At 33.5% G+C, this 20,217-nt stretch overlaps 8 protein-coding genes across 12 annotated transcripts; 5 read left to right on the plus strand and 3 right to left on the minus strand.

Moving 5' to 3' along the window:
- Positions 1 to 131: 131 nt before the first annotated feature.
- LOC108965323 (28S ribosomal protein S35, mitochondrial) lies at positions 132 to 1,407 on the minus strand. The gene is made up of 2 exons (XM_018927649.1): positions 1,124 to 1,407; positions 132 to 1,059 (listed from the first exon to the last, which is right to left on the minus strand). Exons 1-2 carry the CDS (start codon positions 1,248 to 1,250, stop codon positions 188 to 190), a joined length of 999 nt encoding a protein of 332 aa, XP_018783194.1. The 5' UTR covers positions 1,251 to 1,407; the 3' UTR covers positions 132 to 187.
- A 535-nt stretch (positions 1,408 to 1,942) lies between these two features.
- LOC108965339 (pyridoxal kinase) lies at positions 1,943 to 3,910 on the plus strand. Of its 4 annotated transcripts, none has more exons than XM_018927687.1 (6): positions 1,943 to 2,073; positions 2,424 to 2,525; positions 2,636 to 2,735; positions 2,795 to 2,941; positions 3,024 to 3,347; positions 3,436 to 3,910. In XM_018927687.1, the coding sequence occupies exons 2-6, from the start codon at positions 2,430 to 2,432 to the stop codon at positions 3,681 to 3,683; spliced, it is 915 nt and encodes a 304-aa protein (XP_018783232.1). In that variant the 5' UTR covers positions 1,943 to 2,073; positions 2,424 to 2,429; the 3' UTR covers positions 3,684 to 3,910. The 4 variants fall into 4 exon arrangements, with proteins under 4 accessions (XP_018783232.1, XP_018783230.1, XP_018783231.1 ...); XM_018927685.1 differs by having other exon boundaries at positions 1,944 to 2,073; positions 2,396 to 2,525; XM_018927686.1 differs by lacking the exon at positions 1,943 to 2,073 and adding an exon at positions 2,138 to 2,195 and having other exon boundaries at positions 2,396 to 2,525.
- Positions 3,911 to 4,883: 973 nt separating this feature from the next.
- LOC108965338 (kinesin-like protein KIF18A) lies at positions 4,884 to 9,199 on the minus strand. Its single transcript, XM_018927684.1, has 6 exons — positions 8,784 to 9,199; positions 8,012 to 8,720; positions 7,585 to 7,941; positions 5,379 to 6,192; positions 5,188 to 5,316; positions 4,884 to 5,128 (listed from the first exon to the last, which is right to left on the minus strand). The coding sequence occupies exons 1-6, from the start codon at positions 9,083 to 9,085 to the stop codon at positions 5,013 to 5,015; spliced, it is 2,427 nt and encodes an 808-aa protein (XP_018783229.1). The 5' UTR covers positions 9,086 to 9,199; the 3' UTR covers positions 4,884 to 5,012.
- On the plus strand, positions 6,397 to 7,396 carry LOC108965340 (ribosome-recycling factor, mitochondrial). Its single transcript, XM_018927690.1, has one exon. It carries the CDS (start codon positions 6,578 to 6,580, stop codon positions 7,382 to 7,384), a length of 807 nt encoding a protein of 268 aa, XP_018783235.1. The 5' UTR covers positions 6,397 to 6,577; the 3' UTR covers positions 7,385 to 7,396.
- A 459-nt stretch (positions 9,200 to 9,658) lies between the features above and the next one.
- LOC108965341 (protein FAM76A) lies at positions 9,659 to 12,619 on the plus strand. Its single transcript, XM_018927691.1, has 6 exons — positions 9,659 to 9,896; positions 10,133 to 10,197; positions 10,271 to 10,384; positions 10,809 to 10,902; positions 11,138 to 11,590; positions 11,650 to 12,619. Exons 1-6 carry the CDS (start codon positions 9,813 to 9,815, stop codon positions 12,028 to 12,030), a joined length of 1,191 nt encoding a protein of 396 aa, XP_018783236.1. The 5' UTR covers positions 9,659 to 9,812; the 3' UTR covers positions 12,031 to 12,619.
- Positions 12,610 to 13,616, minus strand: LOC108965343 (adrenodoxin-like protein, mitochondrial). The gene is made up of 4 exons (XM_018927694.1): positions 13,495 to 13,616; positions 13,382 to 13,433; positions 13,110 to 13,216; positions 12,610 to 13,055 (listed from the first exon to the last, which is right to left on the minus strand). The coding sequence occupies exons 1-4, from the start codon at positions 13,589 to 13,591 to the stop codon at positions 12,811 to 12,813; spliced, it is 501 nt and encodes a 166-aa protein (XP_018783239.1). The 5' UTR covers positions 13,592 to 13,616; the 3' UTR covers positions 12,610 to 12,810.
- A 50-nt stretch (positions 13,617 to 13,666) lies between these two features.
- On the plus strand, positions 13,667 to 14,996 carry LOC108965342. 2 transcript variants are annotated; one of them, XM_018927693.1, is made up of 2 exons: positions 13,667 to 13,767; positions 13,933 to 14,996. In XM_018927693.1, exon 2 carries the CDS (start codon positions 13,987 to 13,989, stop codon positions 14,611 to 14,613), a length of 627 nt encoding a protein of 208 aa, XP_018783238.1. In that variant the 5' UTR covers positions 13,667 to 13,767; positions 13,933 to 13,986; the 3' UTR covers positions 14,614 to 14,996. The 2 variants fall into 2 exon arrangements, with proteins under 2 accessions (XP_018783238.1, XP_018783237.1); XM_018927692.1 differs by having other exon boundaries at positions 13,725 to 13,811.
- A 573-nt stretch (positions 14,997 to 15,569) lies between these two features.
- On the plus strand, positions 15,570 to 19,125 carry LOC108965316 (N-acetylgalactosaminyltransferase 6-like). The gene is made up of 4 exons (XM_018927637.1): positions 15,570 to 15,680; positions 16,717 to 17,301; positions 17,371 to 18,136; positions 18,233 to 19,125. The coding sequence occupies exons 2-4, from the start codon at positions 16,823 to 16,825 to the stop codon at positions 18,893 to 18,895; spliced, it is 1,908 nt and encodes a 635-aa protein (XP_018783182.1). The 5' UTR covers positions 15,570 to 15,680; positions 16,717 to 16,822; the 3' UTR covers positions 18,896 to 19,125.
- The last annotated feature ends 1,092 nt before the right edge of the window (positions 19,126 to 20,217 follow it).

Here is a 20,217-nt window from a genome sequence, read left to right on the forward strand (position 1 = left end):
TTTATTTACATATGTATATATTCTTTATACGGTCTCAGACGTTCCCTCTTAGGTGTTACAAACATTTTGACAAACAGGATACATTGTTAAGGGTATACAAATAAATTACATTTTAAAACCAGTAAACGCTATTTTAGAATTTTTTTGCAACATTTCATATAATTTTATTAATACGAAATTTTAACAATTATTCGTTTCTTACACTTAGCAACTTTAATACCTCTTCTTTATATCTTCCCAAATTGTATTCATTTTCGCCTTCATTTATTAGCAGCTCTACGGTTTGTGCAAAATCTTGACTGACTTTCAATTTCGCTTCGTCGGTAGGTATGCCCCAATTTATTATTGCTTCTGCCGTTTGTTTTGACTTATTTCGTTCAAAACTATAATATTCCATATCTGCTTCCGATTTGTTATGTTCCCATGGTTCAGTAACAAATGATTCGTGATAGCAAGCAGTTAACAAATACATTGCATAATCATAGTTTTGTTTCCTCAAAGGACATCTATCCGCCACAATTGTTAGTATACCGGTGTTCGGGTTGTAACGATCACCAACTAAACGTAAAAATTTATCCTTTGCATGTGCATCAAATTTCAAATTTGACAACTTAATATTCAGTGTTACACGTCGAGCATCTGGATTGCGTATGGTGGGTAGAGCATGACAGTAATCTGTACTTTTAACTTCGATAGGAAAATGTTTTTCCCATTTTTCCGCGGACTCTAAGCCTTTAGGCCATGGTGTACAGAATTTTTTCAAAGCTTCACATTGTTGACGTATGGCCGGTGGGGTTAAATGTAGAAAATTTGGAATTTTCATAAGCTCCGCATTGGCGAATTTAGATGGAGGTGCTGCACCCTTTTCTGTGTAACCTTGACGCAAAGGCAGCGGGACAGTACTTGGTTGAAATGTACGTGGTCCCGGCCACACAGCAGTCCAATCCTGATCCGTTGCCATTTGGAGATGACGAGGCGGCAGCGCTGCTTCTTTTTTGAATACACGACGTTTCTGTTGATCTRTTTTCTTAGCAGCACGCAAGTTGAGTACACGAAATTCTTAARTGAAAAAAGAATAATTTTTATATATGTTTTACTTTTCAAACTGATTGACGATTCTAACCTTCGTCGTTAAATTCATGCTTAGTGCCAGCTGCTGGTTCCTCTTGTGGCTGACTGTATAGCCGTCTACTTGCTGCTGTGCTGGAATTACGTAAATTCCTCTCAAGCAGACGTGTTAAAGATGCCATTTTCTCTTACAATTGACCGTTCGTAAAAATCGTTAAACTATTTAACTTACAAGTTATGTAGTCATTAATTTTTTCAGTTAAATTTGCTAAAAATTAATGCCGTAATAAAACTAATGGCACTCAAAAGAAAAACATGACAAAAGAATACCAGTGTTGTCATTTTTACGATTCGAAAACTGTTGCTTACACCTTATTGGAGATTAACGCTTATGACCCATTCACATTCAACTTTCGGCGCTCCCTGACAATTTATATTTTAACAACGAAGAATAAATAGGGCATATCACAATGAACGCATTGCTTTCCGTGCTACTAAGCCAAAAAAAAATGGCAACAAAGCGCATAAAGATAASAGTTACTCAAACAAAAGCATCCATCGAACTTTGCTGTCAAACCAAATATCTGAAGCAAAGCGAAGCGAAAGTTCTATGTGAATTACCCATATGATCCAGTATTTGGGTTTCTGAACTAACTAATATATATATATATATATATATATATACATATAACTATCAAATAAATAAAAGAACAGTAAAACAAATATTTTTAAGCATTGAGTAATTTATCAATTATAAGTCGTTTAGACACTTTTACATATGGGAGAAAATATCCGCTATTGCCGATAACCCTATAATTGTTTGCGCAATAAAAGTGCAGAGTATACTTCATCAGCTGTATCAGCTGTTTCCTCTTATCAATGTTTTATTGTGTTTTAAAAGAATATGTCTGTACATGTACATGTGCAAATAATAATGTGTGAATAATCTCCTTCACGATCACTAAGATTTGTTAGGTGTAATTTTTAGCTTAGGAAAAAATAAAGGTATACAAATCACAAGAACACTAAACTAAAGAGTAGTACGGGATAGAGACAATTTTTTATTATTAAATTGATAAGATACAACAAGTGCTATAGTATGTGAAATTATCAGATTTTGCAGCACGGTACTCATAAATAAAATTCTATATATACTTTCTTATTCTCAAAAGTCGTTGATTGTATCTTACTCATAAGCTCATATATATATTGGACTATCCATTCGCAAAAGTTGTTAGTTGCTGTATTCGCTCGCATCAAGCGCACATATATTACGGTTTATGTATCCATAAAAAAAGCAGTTACCAATATCTTAACTTAATTTTAGCATTTCTGCATATATTTATTCATACAAGATCAAAATGGGTAAACCAGACTTGGACAAACGTGTTCTCTCTATACAAAGTCACGTCGTACACGGTTATGTTGGGAATAAAAGTGCAGCATTTCCATTACAGGTAAAATATATGATCAATATTTAGTACATAGCATTTTGCATGTATAGTACATAGGTGTAGGCATAATAACACAATTCATCATTGCTGAGTAAACTATTATAAATTTACAGGTATTGGGTTTTGAAGTTGACGCCATAAATTCTGTGCAGTTATCAAATCACACTGGTTACAAAGCCATTAAAGGGCAAATACTGCAAGAAAAGGAACTTGGTACACAATAATTATCCCTTAAAAAGTTCAATGTTAAATTTATATATGTATTTTTTTAGTTGAACTCTTTGAAGGATTAGAGGTCAATAACTTGCTACAATTTTACTCTCATTTACTAACGGGTTATACGGGTAATGGGTCATTTCTAAAACGAATTTCCTTTATTGTAAAAAAGCTAAGGGAAATCAACCCCCGTTTAATATATGGTAAGCTATATCTAAATATCAGCAAACTGTCTTATTGAAAGCATGTTTAAATTAAATTTAACACGTATCTTACTAAATGTAGTTTGTGATCCTGTCATGGGCGATAACGGCAAAATGTATGTACCTGAAGATTTACTGCCAATTTATCGCGATGAAATTATACCCCTTGCCGATATAATAACTCCAAACCAATATGAAGTAGAATTACTAACGGAAAAAAAGATTACTAACGAGGACGATGTTTGGTCGGCGGTTCAATGGTTCCATGACCGTGGTATCGAAACCGTGGTGATTTCTAGCAGTGAGCTGGGCAGAGAAAACGAGTTACGCGCTTTTTTAAGCAAGAAAAATGGCAATCGCTACATAATAAATATTCCACGACAAGGAACCGGTATATCATTTACAGGTAATTASAGTTAAAAGTGTTAAAATATGGTAAATTATGCAAAAATATAACTGAAAATCGCAAAAATTAATTCTTGCGACAATTTTAGGTACTGGTGACCTCTTCGCTTCGCTTTTCCTAGCACACAGTCACTCCACGAATGATTTGGGTGTCGCTTTTGAAAAGACGATAGCCTCATTGCAAGCTGTAATAAAACGCACACTTGAATCGATGCCCGAGGAAGTTTTGTCCGGCAAACGTAAAGTAACTGCACAAGAGTGTGAACTTAAATTGATACAAAGTAAAAAAGTTATTGAAAGCCCACTGGTAGTGCTAAAGGCACAAMAAATTGAATAACCGTAAAGTCGTTTTTATTTTACCGGTTTGTTGACACAGAGAACAAAGGCAATCAATCCCTATAGTGTTTAAGTGACATTTTGAGTCTACACATTCTATTTAAAAACGTATGATAATTATATGTACGTATGTATGCATGCTTGTTATTTGGCTGTACTTCGCATTGTTATATTATAATATTTAGAGGACAATAATAAATGTAAAATATTATATGCAGAAAATGAGAATTCCATTGAAAAGCATTCAACCCAAATGMTCACGCAAAACGTTTATGTTGTCACTCTAATGTACACAAGCAATTGCAACGACAATAAGTTTGTATATAAAAGCTGAACGTTGTGTAAATAGATGAGAAAATTTCTAGAAGTGAACGAGTGACTAAGATGATCCGTTTAATTTCATTAATACTTTACTTGTGTGCTTTGCTAACAACCGCCTTGACTCAAGTTGTTGGTGTTGAAAATGTGTCGCCAGCCGAAGCCTCCATTTTGCCGTATTCGCTTAAAGCACCTATTGGGAATGATAATGGTGGCCGATATAAACTCATGGCGGTTAATCCCTCAAACAGCAATCAAGGAGTTGAAAACGAGCTTATTGAACAGCACAATATCAATAGTCCACAAATTCGTCGAAATGAAGATACTTGGGACCGTATAACAGTTAATTACAAAAATCAATTAGCTGAATCAAAATCGCCTGTAAATGAATTCGGTTACTTTAACCCGTATGCCGTTGCACCACATACGTTGCATTCTGATATGAACCATTTCGGTGTTGGCACTGTTGCGGCGTCTCTACCAATTTCACTGCTGTTGGCACTTAATCTTGGTATGCTGTTATATTTATGCGTTAATACTGTGTCGGTGTTGTCGGCCACTGCGTTGGGTGCGAATTTTCGACTACCTTATAATAAGCACGATTACCACAGACGTGATGAATTTAGCAATAAGTATAATTAACGCGAATATCACACACGAGATAGATAATATCAATGTACATGTATAATTAAAGCTAAATTTATTTGCAACTGGAGTATAGCACAGAAATATATGTACATGTAAATGTCGTATTTTCACAAATACAATTTTATCTTCGACTTGTGTTTTCAGTTGGAAATTTTCACACCAATAAGCTGCTTGTTTTGTGTTGTTGTAGTTGTTCCAACATTTCAGTTTAAAATCTTAGATTTAAATATATTGATATAAATACAATGTATCTGAATGATATATGTGTATATGTATGCATGTATGTGTATATATGATTACTTGCAATATAGAGGATGTAAACTATAATACATAGATTTGGACTGAAAGTCAAGTGTAAACTAAACTATTTCTTAACTCTAAAAGAGGCAGCGCGGTTTATTCGAACGATAGGATCATTGCTATTAGCATTTACTGTGCGCACTGCTTGTCGTTTCACAATATTCGCTGTTGTCGCAAGCGCTGGAAAATATATAAAATTTAGTTAAGATTCCCCTAAAGTATATAATTTTAATACTTACATTTAACCATTATACTACGCGGACTTTTACGTACGCGACCCGGACTGAATTTTTTATTTTCCTTTTGTACGCCAGCCGCTACAGTCTTTAAAAGCCCATGATGATTAAATGTCTTTGATTTCAACAATACTGCAATAAAAAATTGTTAGGTCAACTTATTTAAAATTAAGTTTATTGCAATAAATAACCACCATTCTTCATTCGATCCTTGTTGTTCGTTGGCACTTTAGCTATTTGCTCCGATAGTATATTACTGACAAAATTCTTTTTTCTCATTAAGCTGTTGGTTTCTTTGCTCTCTATTACTGACTTTTTCGCACTCACATCAGTACTCGTACTGTACTCATCATCTGTGACACACGACAACACATGTGTTTCATCCATAACCGTATGTTTGATTGTAGGCTTTTTGAAATTACTAATGCAGTCATCAGAATCCGTGTCCTCCATAATATCTAAGTCAAAGTCATTCGTCAACTCTGATCGTTGCAAACGAGGTCTTTTTACAGTGCTTGTAGATGTGGGTCCATCGGCGTTAGCAATTCTATGTAACAGTTTTCCATTTGTTATCTTTAGTGTTGGAACTTCCAAATCTTCATCGCTATCCTTTTTATTATCCTCTTGACCAAAATATGCATGTGTTTTTATAAAATGTTGTAATTGTTTGTATTTATCTTGCATATTTGAACTGAGATCATCATACGACTTATGTAGTAATTCGCATGCCATTCCAAAGGCTTTGCGCAGCTTATCTGAATCCCGCAAAAATTCAGCATTTATGCCGGATATGTGGTTGATGGTAATATCTTGTTTTGAATGACGCACTTCCAAGTCTTTCCCTTTTTGATATTTTTTCAAAATTTCAACATATTTAGATTCTTTAATTTCCTTCTTCATCTTTTCTAGATCCTTATTTGCATCGTGTAACTTTCGGCGCCAGCGCGTAGATTCCTCTTCAAGCCTGGCGATTTCTTTATTGTAACCAGAGGTGGACACAGTAAGCATCTTAAGGAGTAATACAAGATAATGAAAAAATAATTATTGTAGTCATTTAAAAAAATGTAAGTGATGATTTTATTATATATGTAAATAAATAACTAATTAAAAAAAAAAAATAGGATTTTAATAATCCGTACGTAAGAATACATACACACATACGCAAAAAAGTTATTTTTTAATTAAAGACAATTATGGAGTTCTTCATTTTTCTTTAGATGTCCATAAGTATATATATAGCTTTAAAACATRAGAGATAAAAAAGAGAATTGCCAAAAACGTTGCTAACAGCTGATAGGCTGTTGAAACGTCAAATTCATAATCGCTTTATAAAGCAATAAGAGTATCAGTTCTAAATATTTTTATCTATAAAATCAAACGCATTATTTTAAAGATGTACACAAGAAGAGTTTTCTCGATTTTACGGAATTTGTCAACGCGTGACTTGCATTTAGTAAATTTAAATTTTTTTCCAATCTCCCCAGGCACAAGCAGTGCGCTTAAAACCTTTTCTTTGAGTAGGGTACCACAAACACAGTCAACCTTTATAAATACTTTACAGATACGAGGTTATGCAAAGAGCAAAGATAAGAAAAAGGAGAAAGGTAAAAAGACGGGGAAAGTTGAAATTAATGAAGCACAGCTTCGCGAAGTTATAAATTTTGATGCCGTAAACGATCATATGCAGAAAGCAGTGCAACAGATGCGAGACGATTTTGTAAAACATTTGTCACTGCGTTCAACATCAGGCGCTATAGAAARTCTACGTGTGCATATCGACGGTGCTGAACATGAGTTACAAGAACTTGCACAAATTTCAAGAAAAAATCCTAAAACAATTGTTGTTAATATGATTGCTTTCCCTCAAACTATACCAGATGTCCTAAAAGCAATTGCAAGTAGTGGYATGAATCTCAATCCACAACAGGATGGAACTACTATATTTATTCCTATACCGAAAGTCACAAAGGAACATCGTGAAAACCTATCAAAAAATGCAAAAACTCTTTTCATCAAGTATCGCGATTTAATTCGAGACATACAAAATAATACYATAAAAAAATTAAAGAAACAAAGTGATATATCTAAAGATGATATTTTCGCTATTCAAACACAAGTAACCGCTATAGCTGACAAGTACATAGCTGAAGCTGACAAATTACTTGCAACGAAACAAAAAGAGCTAATTGGCGAATCATAATAGGTAAATTATGAAGCTTAGAGCATTAAGACTGAATTGTTTCGGTAATAAAGATAACTAAAAGTTGCCACATAAAAATTTTGTTTTTTGTGTTTCTATTTAACATTATAAATATTAGTGATTTTTTACTGGAATTATTATAAATTCGGCTCGCTAATGTTTTTAATCGAATTGAATCTTATTATTTTAAATGCACTTACCTCCTCTGATTTGATGAAATTCCGCTCAAGCAGCGTATTGTAAGCTATATTTTCCTTCTTCAATTTCTCACGAAAGTTCATGCTCTTGATTTTGCTTTGATTGACAATAACATATTCTTGTGTTTTAATAAAAGTTGAATACACTTCATCGATCTTGCTATACCAGGCTYTCAATTCACTTTCATTATAAGATGGGGTGACTTCCGAAGATTTYTCAAGTTGAGTCACTTTAGCTTTAAGACGTTCGTTTTCAGCCATRAGTTCTGTAACTTTTTTTATATAAAAATCTTTAGGCATGTTGGATTTGAGCACATTTTGCCTAAGTGTTGTTCGAATCTTCTTCGCTCGACTTGCATACTAAAATATATTAAAAACATTTCATCATTAATAAATAAAAAATATTATATTTAAAAGCAAATGTACGTACTTTTAAAGTGTTATAGGTGTCCTCGTATGTCAACGAACTCATTGAAACATTTGCTACCATTAATGTCTGGCAATTACCTCCAAGGGAGTCCTTCAGTATACGTGTTAAGTTTGAATCCCGGTAAGGAATATGTTTCATTCCATCGGCCAATTTGTTGATGCAATTTCCCAATGCTAGTAAACTTTTATTTATGCTAGCACCTTCTTTAAAACGGACTCCTATTCCTTTTGTACTGGCAGCTCGTTCACTGCCAGCCAAATCAATCATAGATAATTTCACTGTGCGTTTTGTCCCAGTTTTGCGATCTGTTATTCGAATATGAACTTGAAAAATAGCATGAGAACGTGAACTCTCTGCATTGGCATCAGTTGGGTGTTGTGTGCGATTTGAGTTTCCTTGTGAAAGTAGTTGTAAAAGTTCATCGGCACTATAAATTGGTTTTAAAACGAGCCCACTAACAACTACACCATTCGAGTCCTCTTGCAGCTTTAAAGGTCCAGTTTTTGTCAAAAGGTTCATTACTAATTCATTATAGACTTCTAAATAGCTTACGCCTACATCAAATTTATGAGTAGTGCTTTGAACTTGTATTTTTTCAAATAGTTCACGCATAGTAAGAAAAGTTAGACCAGGGCATGTTTCACTGCCAAGCATAGTAAATGTCTTCCCTGCTCCAGTGGCACCATAAACAAACACGGAACAGTTGTATCTAATAATGCATTTAATATTAATACATGTTTCATAAGGATAATGTACAGTTGTCGCAGCTTACCCGTTCAACACTGAAGCAACCAAAGGTGATGTGCATTCTTCAAAAATTTGCTGATTKGTTGCTTCTGGATCATATACTTTATCAAAATCCATACTGATTTTTTTATTGACACGTTTTGTAATATCCCGATAGTTCTGTTTTGTCCCTTGAAAAAAGAACTCATCATCCTCTTCATCGGGATCAAAGAGCAGAGTGGTGTTGTCCAATACCTTGACAATTTGGCGCTGGTTCTGTTCCAACTCCCTTCGATTGTAGGGCCGCACCCTTACCACAACTTTAATGTTTGTTTGTTCTGTTGACATTTCGTATTTTTTGTAATGTAGGCTTTGTAAATATTTTTAAAATCAAGCTAAAACTAAATTTTCGTACAGCGTCTTGTTTATGATGGATAAAATTGTTTTTGCTGCCAGTTTGAATATTCAACTGTTTGAAATCATTTTTAGGTTGGTAGCATTGCTTATCCAATTGACAACAATGTGGCCATATTTAATTTTTTACATAGAAATTGAAAGTTTGAAATTCGAGGTTTTCTTAAGTGTCGGATTTCGATTATAATTGAATTATACATTATTAATCATTTATGAACCTTTGTAATAAAAAATATGATCCTTATGGTCTCCAGCATAAAAAAGATAAAAGTAGCTCAAAGCGCATAACATTAATTTTATTGTTTTATTTTACTGTAAGGGAAATGCTTTAACAAATCTCCTTAAATAATTGAATTGCAAAATTGTAATTTTGAAATATTACTGCTAACTTTAATCAATAGATATTATAATAAATGTAAAAATTATTAAAAATTCGTAACAGAAATTTAAAAATTTGTTTTATGCAACTCTGCGTGTTATGTCGTTTCATCGAAACTGTACGCCATTTTCATTTTCCATGAATCGCATTGACAGGAATTTGGCGATTTGCGTCCTTTTGCAAAATTATAATTATTTTAGTAAACTTGTTGAAATCTAAGCCGGCAAATAAATTATAATAAATAAGCTATTTCAGCTGAAAATTTTTAAATAGTGCTAAATTATGAGTTCTGTGTTATTTGCTTGCTCAAAATGTTTCTCCAGACATCCATTTGAGGAATTGTCTGCAGGTCAACAGCTATGCAAGGTGATCAAATTTATTTATGGTGGCACACAATAAGAAATTGAAACTCTGAAAATTATGTGTATATAATGACGTARATAAACATTTTGTGGAACTGTGACGCCAATTTACCGAATCTGTATAATATTGCTAAAGCAAATGCGCATTTGCAAATAGCATAGTGAAAGTAGCAACAGTGCTTTTTATTGAGTGAAAGGTTTTCCAATTTTTAATATTTGACAAATAACTTTGTTTTTCAGAATTGCCGAGGAAATAGCTCCGTTGTTAAATGTACTTATTGTCGCACTGAATTCCAACCAACAAGGTAAGTACTACAATAAATGTAATATACATATAAAATTCTTACAAAGAAACATGAAAAATGTTTTCACTTGCAGCAAGAATCAGACAGCCTGTAAAAAATGTGAGCATTGTCTTAACAAGTATGGCAAACCTAATGCCTGTGAATGTTGCAAGATTGTAGCGGCGTTCGGAAACTCAAAATGTATAAGGTCGGTATACATGAGACTTATATTTATATGTAGTATCTAGTTTGGAATATAAAACGGATTCATAATTTCAAATGGATGCACAATAAAAAATATGATACGGGTTTGGAAAATAGTATATAAAGAGTAAATTTTATATTAATTTTAACGTAGTAGATTATCAAGTTGAATAAAAAAAAAAACTACTTTGATTAAAGCATTGTCCCACACATTTTTTATATTGTGCTTTCGTATTTTTGTATAGAAATTGTTAAGCTCTTAATTCTTTGTTAAACCAAAGATTGTAGTCTCTTATGTAGATTATTAAAAACAATCCCTTTACAAATGCAACGTTTATGAACGCAAACATTTCTTCTTCTTTTTTTTCTCCTGCAACATATATCCATAAATACTCCTGTACCTTGCCTGTAAATGCAATGATTGATAGATGTGCAACCTACGAAGCGAAATATGGTCCACCGATACAATGTGATGAATGCAAACAGCGATGTGCTTTCGATAAACGTGACGAGAACAAAAAGGTTAGAAAAGGAATAACACCCCATATTCGCGAAATTCCGCGGTGAAATCTAAATTGTATATTGGAATATCAAAAAAATTGATTTCATGAATTTAAGAAATAATATGTTCAGGAACGTTGCGTATAAGAAATTCCCGAAATGTATGCGTTCATAGACTTAAATACATTTACACTATACTCACTCATATAAAATTATTGATAATATCTAATTAGACCAACTTTTTTTTTAACCGCAGGTGAATGGTAAATTGCTTTGTTGGCTGTGTACCAGTTCATTTAAGCGCGCTCTACTTAAGGCTCAACAAGAAGGACGAATATCGGCTAAAAAACGACAACATGAAAAATCTCATCGCGAGAGTTCAACATCGGGCAAAAAATCGTCTCGACCTTCAGCTGATATCAAAAGTAGTGGCGCCGTTGGTGGGAGTGGAAGCAGTAATGCTATTACATCTTCAAGCAGTGATATGCCTGAAAAAATAAGTCGTACAGGATCGGGCGGAAGTGGTGGTAGTGGCAGTGGTAACGGCTCTGGAATGGGATTAACTTCTATTGCAGCACCAGCAGTTATAACAATTGATCCCAATTCAGCGGATCATGTCGTGGCGATGACAAATTTAAAAGAACGTATCGCCAGTTTGGAAAAACGTCTACAACAAAAAGATAAAGAATTATTGGAAAAAGATAAATTAGTAAGCATTTGAGAGTGGGATCTCATAGAAAAATAGTTATTGTTGTATATTTATTTCAGTTGACAGAGCTGAAAGGCAAGAACTTCGAAAAGGAAATCGAAATGCGCAACAAGTTGAAGGAAGTTGATAGGTTACACGATATGAAAGTAGAGAATCTTAATCGTAAAGTKAGTAGTCTCTTAAAAGAATTAGCTGCGGTTAAAAAGAGCTCAAAAAAGAATGGAACAAGTGGCGGTGCAAACGCTAAGGAGCGTCAAGGTGAACGCGAAAAACGGGAAAATCTTTCACCTAAAGAGGAGATTGTTGAGGAGGAGCAATCACGTGAAAAGGAAGTAAAAGAGGAAAAGATAGATAAAGACGAACTTAAAAGTGACGAAGAACAGGAAACCGAAGAAAAGAGGAGTGTGGGTTCTGGTTCTAATAGCCCGGTAACAAATTGATGATCGTCGCAGTAGAATGTGTTAGTTAAATTGTATAACAAAATTTTACGAGTGTATGCAACGCTTTCACATCAATATTCCACTTAATCAAGATGTATAAATTTTATACTAAATGTTTACTTTGTGAACCATTATGTTAAATTATGTTTTCAATCATTATTTACATAATTATAAAATGAGCTGTTGTACCGTTTTTCATTAAAAATAAAAAAATGTAAGAAAACTTAGTATCAATTATAAGAGTGTGTACATTAAGAATGGATGTCTATTTTTTTAATTTCCACACTTAACAAAGGTTTTTGTAAGACTTTGTATTATTTTAAGTTGCTTAATGCACACTAAATCAATTGTCACTTTGTAGTTTCGAGTAAGAATGATGTAAATTAAGGCTTTATTATAAGCTTTAGTTGTATGTGCATTGCAAATGTTATTTTGACTATTTAACACTTTATTTAATTAAAATTGAAGTTTTTAATTATTATGTTATGATTTCTGCAACGGCACTAAGAATATAGCTTATTTAAGTGAAGTGGAAAATCTTTAATTTGAATAAAAAAACACATAAAAAGCACACTGCTGTTTATGGTTATTTACATATTTTTTTTATTTTTTAAATCATATTCGTAGGGGAATAACAACGATTAATTATTTGTCTTACACGTGCTAGGTGAAAGTAAGAACTAAATATTAGATATTCAGCGCATGAATGCTCTATGTCTATCAGGTAATCACATGGAAAATAGCATCGTTTTGAACAGTATGCTTCAATTGATCACTTGTTCAATGTGGCTTGGGTTTGTGGCCATCCACATAGAAATTTCGTGTTGCGCTGGGCAACTGCAATTCTAAACCATCCAATTCCTTTGTTAATACTATTTGACAACCTAGACGTGAATTTTCTCGTAAGAAGGGCGCCATATCCAATAAGTCGTCTTCTTTTTCATCCGCTTCCGGTAATTGATCGAAATGATTTCCAATTACGTACACATGACAAGTTGTGCAGGCCAGTGATGCTTCACAAGCGCCTGTAAATTAAAATTGTAATACAATAAAACTATTTTTATTTCGTCGCCAGAAACCTTCCATTTCGATTCCATAACGATGTGCTAAGTAGAGAACATTATCACCAACTTTTCCTTTGACTTCAGTGCGTTTACCATCTTTGTCGATGTACGTAACACGAACACTGAAATTATTACAAATTTTTAATTCATTGTACAAAGTGATTGTGTTAAATTGTCAGTATGAGTTCAAGCGAATACTTTGTAGTTTTAAGCATTAATAAAGTTTGATAACGAAAGTAGGTGAAATCGCACTGAGAAATAGGTGTTTTCGGTAAACTTTTGCGTACATTTCGTCGTCTGATTTGGGATCTTGCCATTCATATTCACCATGGAGAAGTGCTAGAACAATAGAATAGAAAATTATATACCATTTTAATGTAATAAGAAATTCACTCTTTACTATTGGTTGTATGCATCCACCTTGATGACGGCAACGGTCGAATGGGTGGGTAATTATGTGAAATATTCCTAAATTGCCGCAACATTAAACGGATCATTTTAATTATTTTTGAGGTTATTATAAAACAGCTGATATTTGTTTTTGCRCCATCTACGAATTACGAAATACCGAACATTAATATCGAAAAATCGAAGCCGCTTACATATTTGTCAAATAAATATGCAGTTTTCTTTTACATTGTTTTTCGTAAACAATTGGCATAATTACAAACAAGTTGAGTATAATTTCCGGACGAATATTAATTATTTGTTATTTAAGTGAGTAAATATTACGATATAATGTATTGACATGCACTCAGTATAGACTGCTTAGTAATTAAAATATTGCGAAAAATTATATGATTTATRATAGCTACTCATTTATATACTCCTTTTTTAGTAAATCCCAAACTTATTATTCGTACTCGTACTCGTTTATGGTGGACAGCAGCAAATGACAATGGACAAAATAAATAGTGATATATTAAAAGTTATAAATTCTTTGGAAAGCTCTAAAAAACAATGTCTCCATTGTAAGGATGGCATTGCAGCTATAACAAGTACTATTCGCAATACTCTGTTGGAAATTAATGACATTCAGGAGCGAAATCAGGAACGTCGCCATGGAGAGCTTGTGGCTTTATTTGAAAAGTATTTCAAAAATGATCAGATTAAAGCTTTTGTAACATCAGCAAATGTAAGCTTCGAAAATTCAGAAGATTCTTCCAATTCGTTAGACAGCAAACATTTCGTAAAAGATGTGAAACAGCTACAAGTTGAAAAGCATRCTGAAAAAATTGCTGTTTCGAAGACACAGGAAACAAAGCAATCCGTGAAAGTACGAAAGCGTCGTGTAAGTTTAACAGAAAACATTATACAACCAATACCTTCAAAAAATTCCACGGGGGAAATCAACAGTTTAAAAGTAGAGCCCATATCATGTACTAGTCCAACAGAAAAGGTAAATGTGAAAGCAAATCAAAGAGATGAACTTATTGCAATGCGTGAAAAAATGCTTGTCATTCAGCGCCGAAAAATGGAGGATCGAGAACGTAGAAAACGGGACAATAGTGCTATGTAGAGCATTAAATCAACGTTATATTTTCTATATTTATATTTATAAATAAAGGTACAAATATATTATTTTATTAAATTAATTTTAACTTTTAAAACATTGTTACCCGTATAACGATCTTCTGAAATTGACCGACCACGAAAATTAGATTAGTTTGGGGAGTTCGTGAATGTTGTTCAGTTTTTACTTAATCTCGACAGTAACTTAGCTGCCAAAATAAAAAATGCTTAATTTGTACTACTATTGTAGACATATATACTAATAACTATATTTCTGTTGCAAATACATTGGAAAACTTTTTACATATGTATTAAACAGCTGAACTGTAAATAATTAACAAAACCATAATTAATAAAACCTGCTGTAACCGGAAAGGCTAATTTATAATATATGGTTGTGGCAGATTTCTTTGATTCAAATCCTCATTATCCTTATGTCGATATTTATGTCATTCGCCATATTGTGTACATAAACGTAGCCAACGTTCGCGGGATTCAGTGTTCTGCGAGTTTTTAAATGGTTTTCCATTCCACATTGAACATCGAGCTTCAAGAAATTTTTAAGAAAATTTACAAAAATTACTTCAAATTGCTTTACAAAATCTATGGGAATAAGGAATTTTTGACAGTAATTTGCCGCTATCGGTTTTATTTAGGGACGGCAGTAAGTTTGTTGCGGCGACGTTTGTTTTTTCTATCGAATTTAATAATAAGTTCATCAAAACAAATTCTTTGTTTACGTCAAAGTAAGCAATTGTTACATTGTGTATAATATAATAAAAATCGTTAATATCGCACACAGATCGTATTTTATCTGCCGTCTCTATTATATACGTTCTTTGCTTTACTTTTAATATCAGCTGTTATTTTTAATACATAGTGGTTGTCAGGAATTGTTTATTTTTTTTTAATATACCACGTATTAACAATATTTAACCGAAATAGCGGTTTGGCAATAAAAATATATTCCAGAAAAGCATGCAATGCATTTGTTTAATTAAAGTTAGTTATTCTCCGTAAGGAAATCAACAAAAATTTAGCCAACCTACAGGAAGACGCTGGATGCCAAATTCGGTAAGATGTTGAGTAAATTTTTAACATTACATCAATAGGTACTGAAATATTCATACATTTGCATAAATATATTTGATTTTGAAGACAATTCAATCCGATAAGATTACAAAGTGTAGTTAATTTAAGTATTGCATACGATTTAACGCGTAGCTAATTGCGTGCATTCAAATAAATAATTTTTGGTGTTTTTTTTTTTTGAACTATTTACTATATCTTAAATAGACAGTAAGACATCTGATGAATTTTGGAAACCTGTTAAATATCTCAGCACACATATACCTACATGGTATCTAAGTATTCATATGTATTAAATGGTGCTGAACAAAACACTTGTAAACATAAACACAAATGAAGATGGTCCTATCACGTTTTGGAAAGTAATAACACAAAAGCGCGCATAAGATTGATAACCGAATTTATTATTGTAGATAAAAAAATGCTATTTAATTTCCAGTAGCTGCAAACCTTTTTATTTACTTTCTYCTAATTTTGAAGATATTTTCTACCTATTAATTTTTCACTAGTGCTAAAATCCATTTACTCTGYAATATATGTAATTTTCTTGGATCAAACAATACTTAATTCTGCATTAAATTTAACAACCTCTCGGTTTGATTTACTGCTTAGCCTGATATTCAGCTAGTATGTAAAGAGCCCATACGTATCAGCAATTTTCAATTACTTCCGGATGTTCCTTATCTTATTTGCCTCGGTAAATGAGCGTTCTTAGGCATTTGCTTAGTTGGCATTTGTTCTTCTTTTTGCTTTGTTGGTCGTTAAGTTTTATCAGAAGTTTAATGTTCAACGCTTTCTGTAAAAACTTTTGCCAACTTATTTRTACTATATTCTTCTGAAGGTTTATATCTATATATGTATGTTTATGTTATTATAGTTTTATTAATCATTGCCATATTGTAAAACCAACTGTGTTATCAAATGAACTGTATGTATGTACATATGTATTTATTTGCCAATATTGTGTGTGCTACCAAGCCCGTCATTCGTTTTGAAACACCTTTTTTTAATTTACGTTTAGATAAAGTGGCATAGTTGTGTCTTTAACGTGTTGGTGTCTGGACCGCAGCAATAGGCAGAAACTGAAGCAATACTAGGTGTGCATTTATATATTTAGTAACACAAAAATGCGTCGTCGAAATGTGAAATGGATTTTAAAAGCAGCTATACTGTTGATCTTATCATTCATTTTATTTCTTTTGATCACGAGTTGGATATCTTCAAGCCCCTATAGAAATAAATTGCCCATTTTGACGCCAAACCGTGCCGAAAATTTGCGTGCGCATAAAAAAAATCCTGAAAACGTGGGCAATGGCGCAGAAAGCGAAGTTGAATCACCAAAACTGCCACGATTGAATAATGATATGCATAGGGAAAACAGTCAATTGTTGATGCCAAATAATCTCAAAAAAGATTGGCATGATATTTTGGCTATGGAACGCGATCAGAAACGAGTTGGACTCGGTGAAGGAGGCGTAAGAGCTGCACTAAACGATGAATCGCAAAAGGATTTGGAGCAGAAGATGTCTTTAGAAAATGGTTTCAATGCGTTACTTTCCGATTCCATCTCTGTAAATCGTTCATTACCTGATATTCGTTATGAAGGGTGAGTTAGGATTGACATTCATGCAATATTAATTATAGTATTATATATATTTTTTCTAATTTCGTGTAGATGTAAAAATAAGAAATATCTTGCCAAACTCCCTTCAGTGAGCATCATAATTCCATTCTACAACGAGCATTTGGGTGTACTTATGCGTTCTGTGCATAGTCTTGTAAATCGTTCGCCGCCAGAGTTGTTAAAGGAAATCATTCTAGTGGATGATTTCAGTGATCGTGAGTACTTATTCGAACAACTCGAACAATATGTAGCCGAAAACTTTCCCAAGGTACAAATCGTACGTTTGAAAGAACGTACCGGACTGATTGGTGCGCGCATGGCGGGTGCACGTCACGCTACAGCGGATGTACTTATCTTTTTGGACTCGCACATTGAGGCAAACTATAATTGGCTGCCACCGTTGTTGGAGCCGATCGCAAAAAACAAGAGAATCTCGGTTTGCCCCTTTATCGATGTTATTGATCATAGTAATTTTGAGTACAGAGCTCAAGATGAAGGTGCACGTGGCGCTTTCGATTGGGAATTTTATTACAAACGTTTACCATTGTTACCGGAAGATTTGGAGGATAGAACTAAACCATTTAGGAGTCCSGTTATGGCTGGTGGTCTGTTTGCTATATCAAGTGAATTTTTTTGGGAGTTAGGCGGTTATGATGAAGGTCTCGATATCTGGGGTGGCGAACAATATGAGTTGAGTTTCAAGATTTGGATGTGTGGTGGTGAACTTTTGGATGCGCCCTGTTCACGTGTTGGTCACATATACAGAGGTCCACGTACTTCACAACCCAGTCCACGAAAAAGTGATTATTTGCACAGAGTAAGTACATACAAATATTATGAAATTGTCAAACTTAAGTTATTATCTTTAAGACATTTTTAAAACAATTTCCTCTTTTTTTTTTTTTAATTGCAGAACTATAAACGTGTCGCTGAGGTATGGATGGACGAATATAAAACATATTTATATGATCATGGTCAAGGTGTATATGAAAATATTGATCCCGGTGATTTAAGCCAACAGAAAGCGATACGTGAAAAACTCAAATGCAAGTCCTTCAAATGGTTCATGGAGAATGTGGCATTTGATTTACCTAAAAAATATCCACCTGTTGAGCCGCCCGATTACGCTTTTGGCGCTATACAAAGTGTGGCTGAACCAACGCTTTGTGTTGATACAATGGGTAAACCGCGCCATTCAAAAATCGGTCTCTATCCCTGTGCACCGAATCTGAAGAAACCGCAAAGAAATCAAAATTGGGCTTTAAGCTGGCACAAAGATTTGCGTTTACGCTTCAAAACCGACTGTTTAGATGTGCAACAGCAACCGCCGAATGCACCCGTATGGCTTTGGGATTGTCACGGTATGGGTGGAAATCAGTTTTGGTATTATGATCGCGCTGAAAAATGGCTGATTGCTGGTAAGGGCAGTGAACGTTGCTTACAGGCTGCGCCGAGTAAACGCGCTATTTATATTAACCGTTGCGATTCGGATGACCCCTATATGAAATGGAATTTCGGTAACGTGAATAACACAGCGTTAGACTTGTTTTTGGTACAAGCGCCGAATAATGCATAGTCACTATCAAAATCATAATCTTGCCATTTTTGGATCTAGAGTAGATATAAACCGTATTTAGAAATATATCTAATATCTTGTTTGTAAAACAGTCATAGTTTAAGTAAACAGTGGACAGACGGGTTAATGTATTTTTTTTTTGTTTTTTGAAGTCTGCGTTCCTATCACACTCTTTATACAATTTTTATTGTACTGTTGATATAACTTAAAAAAACATTTTTTAATGTACTTCCATTTAATAATTTCTATTTAATCGTAATTATAATTCTTAAAATAAGCTGCCCTTGCCAATTCAATTTTGTAAAATACGAAAGAAAAGTATTCATTTATATATGCACAATATTAGTTAGCTCAGAAAASCTTAAACATTTTAGAAATCATATCAAAATTATGCACACGAAAGATTCAAAGAAGAATGCGCTCATCTTTTTAAATGCGTGACAATATAAAGACTATTTATACCTTTGCGTAGATATATTATAGTAAGACCTGTGTTTTTAAGGTTAGAAACTGAAGTGTTTTTGTAAATAAGTATATTTGTAATAAATGATGGAAAAATATTAGAACTTTCTTACATGTATATGTATGTATATATTGATAAAGAAAGGGAAAATAACTTAAAATAAATAAAATGGTTCATCATTCCAAAAGAAAACATTATTTTTATACTCTCGCAACAAAGTTGCTAAAGAGAGTATTATAGTTTTGTTCACATAACGGTTGTTTGTAAGTCCTGAAACTAAAAGAGTCAGATATAGGGTTATATATACCAAGGTGATCAGGGTGACGAGTAGAGTTAAAATCCGGATGTCTATCTGTCCGTCCGTCCGTGCAAGCTGTAACTTGAGTAAAAATTGGAATATCATGATGAAACTTGGTACACGTATTTCTTGGCTCCAAGAGAAGGTTAAGTTCGAARATGGGCAAAATCGGCCCACTGCCACGCCCACAAAATGGCGGAAACCGAAAACGTATAAAGTGTCATAACTAAGCCATAAATAAAGATATTAAAATGAAATTTGGCACAAAGGWTCGCWTTAGGRAGGGGCATWTTTGGACGTGGCCCCGCCCCCTACTAACTTTTTGGACATATCTCGAAAACTACTATACCTATRTSAACCAAACTGTATASAGTCGTTTCTTTTASRCATTTCCATATACWKTTCAAAAATGGAAGAARTCGGATAATAACCACGCCCACCTCCCATACAAAGGTTATGCTGAAAATCACTAGCAGTGCGTTAACCGACTAACAAAAAACGTCAGAAACATTAAATTTTACGGAAGAAATGTCAGTAGGAAGCTGCATCCAGGCTTTTTTT

This window comes from Bactrocera latifrons, unplaced genomic scaffold, assembly GCF_001853355.1.
Source record: "Bactrocera latifrons isolate USDA-ARS-PBARC rearing strain unplaced genomic scaffold, ASM185335v1 scaffold_139, whole genome shotgun sequence".
In the NCBI taxonomy this organism is placed as follows: Eukaryota; Metazoa; Arthropoda; class Insecta; order Diptera; family Tephritidae; genus Bactrocera; species Bactrocera latifrons.

Coding starts and splice junctions, on each gene's coding strand:
- LOC108965343 (XM_018927694.1), bottom strand. CDS start 13,591: ATGATCCGTTTAATGTTGCGGCAATTTAGGAATATTTCACATAATTAC. Junction 13,434..13,494: donor GTGGATGCATACAACCAATA/GTAAAGAGTGAA, acceptor CTATTGTTCTAG/CACTTCTCCATGGTGAATAT. Junction 13,217..13,381: donor CCCAAATCAGACGACGAAAT/GTACGCAAAAGT, acceptor TAATAATTTCAG/TGTTCGTGTTACGTACATCG.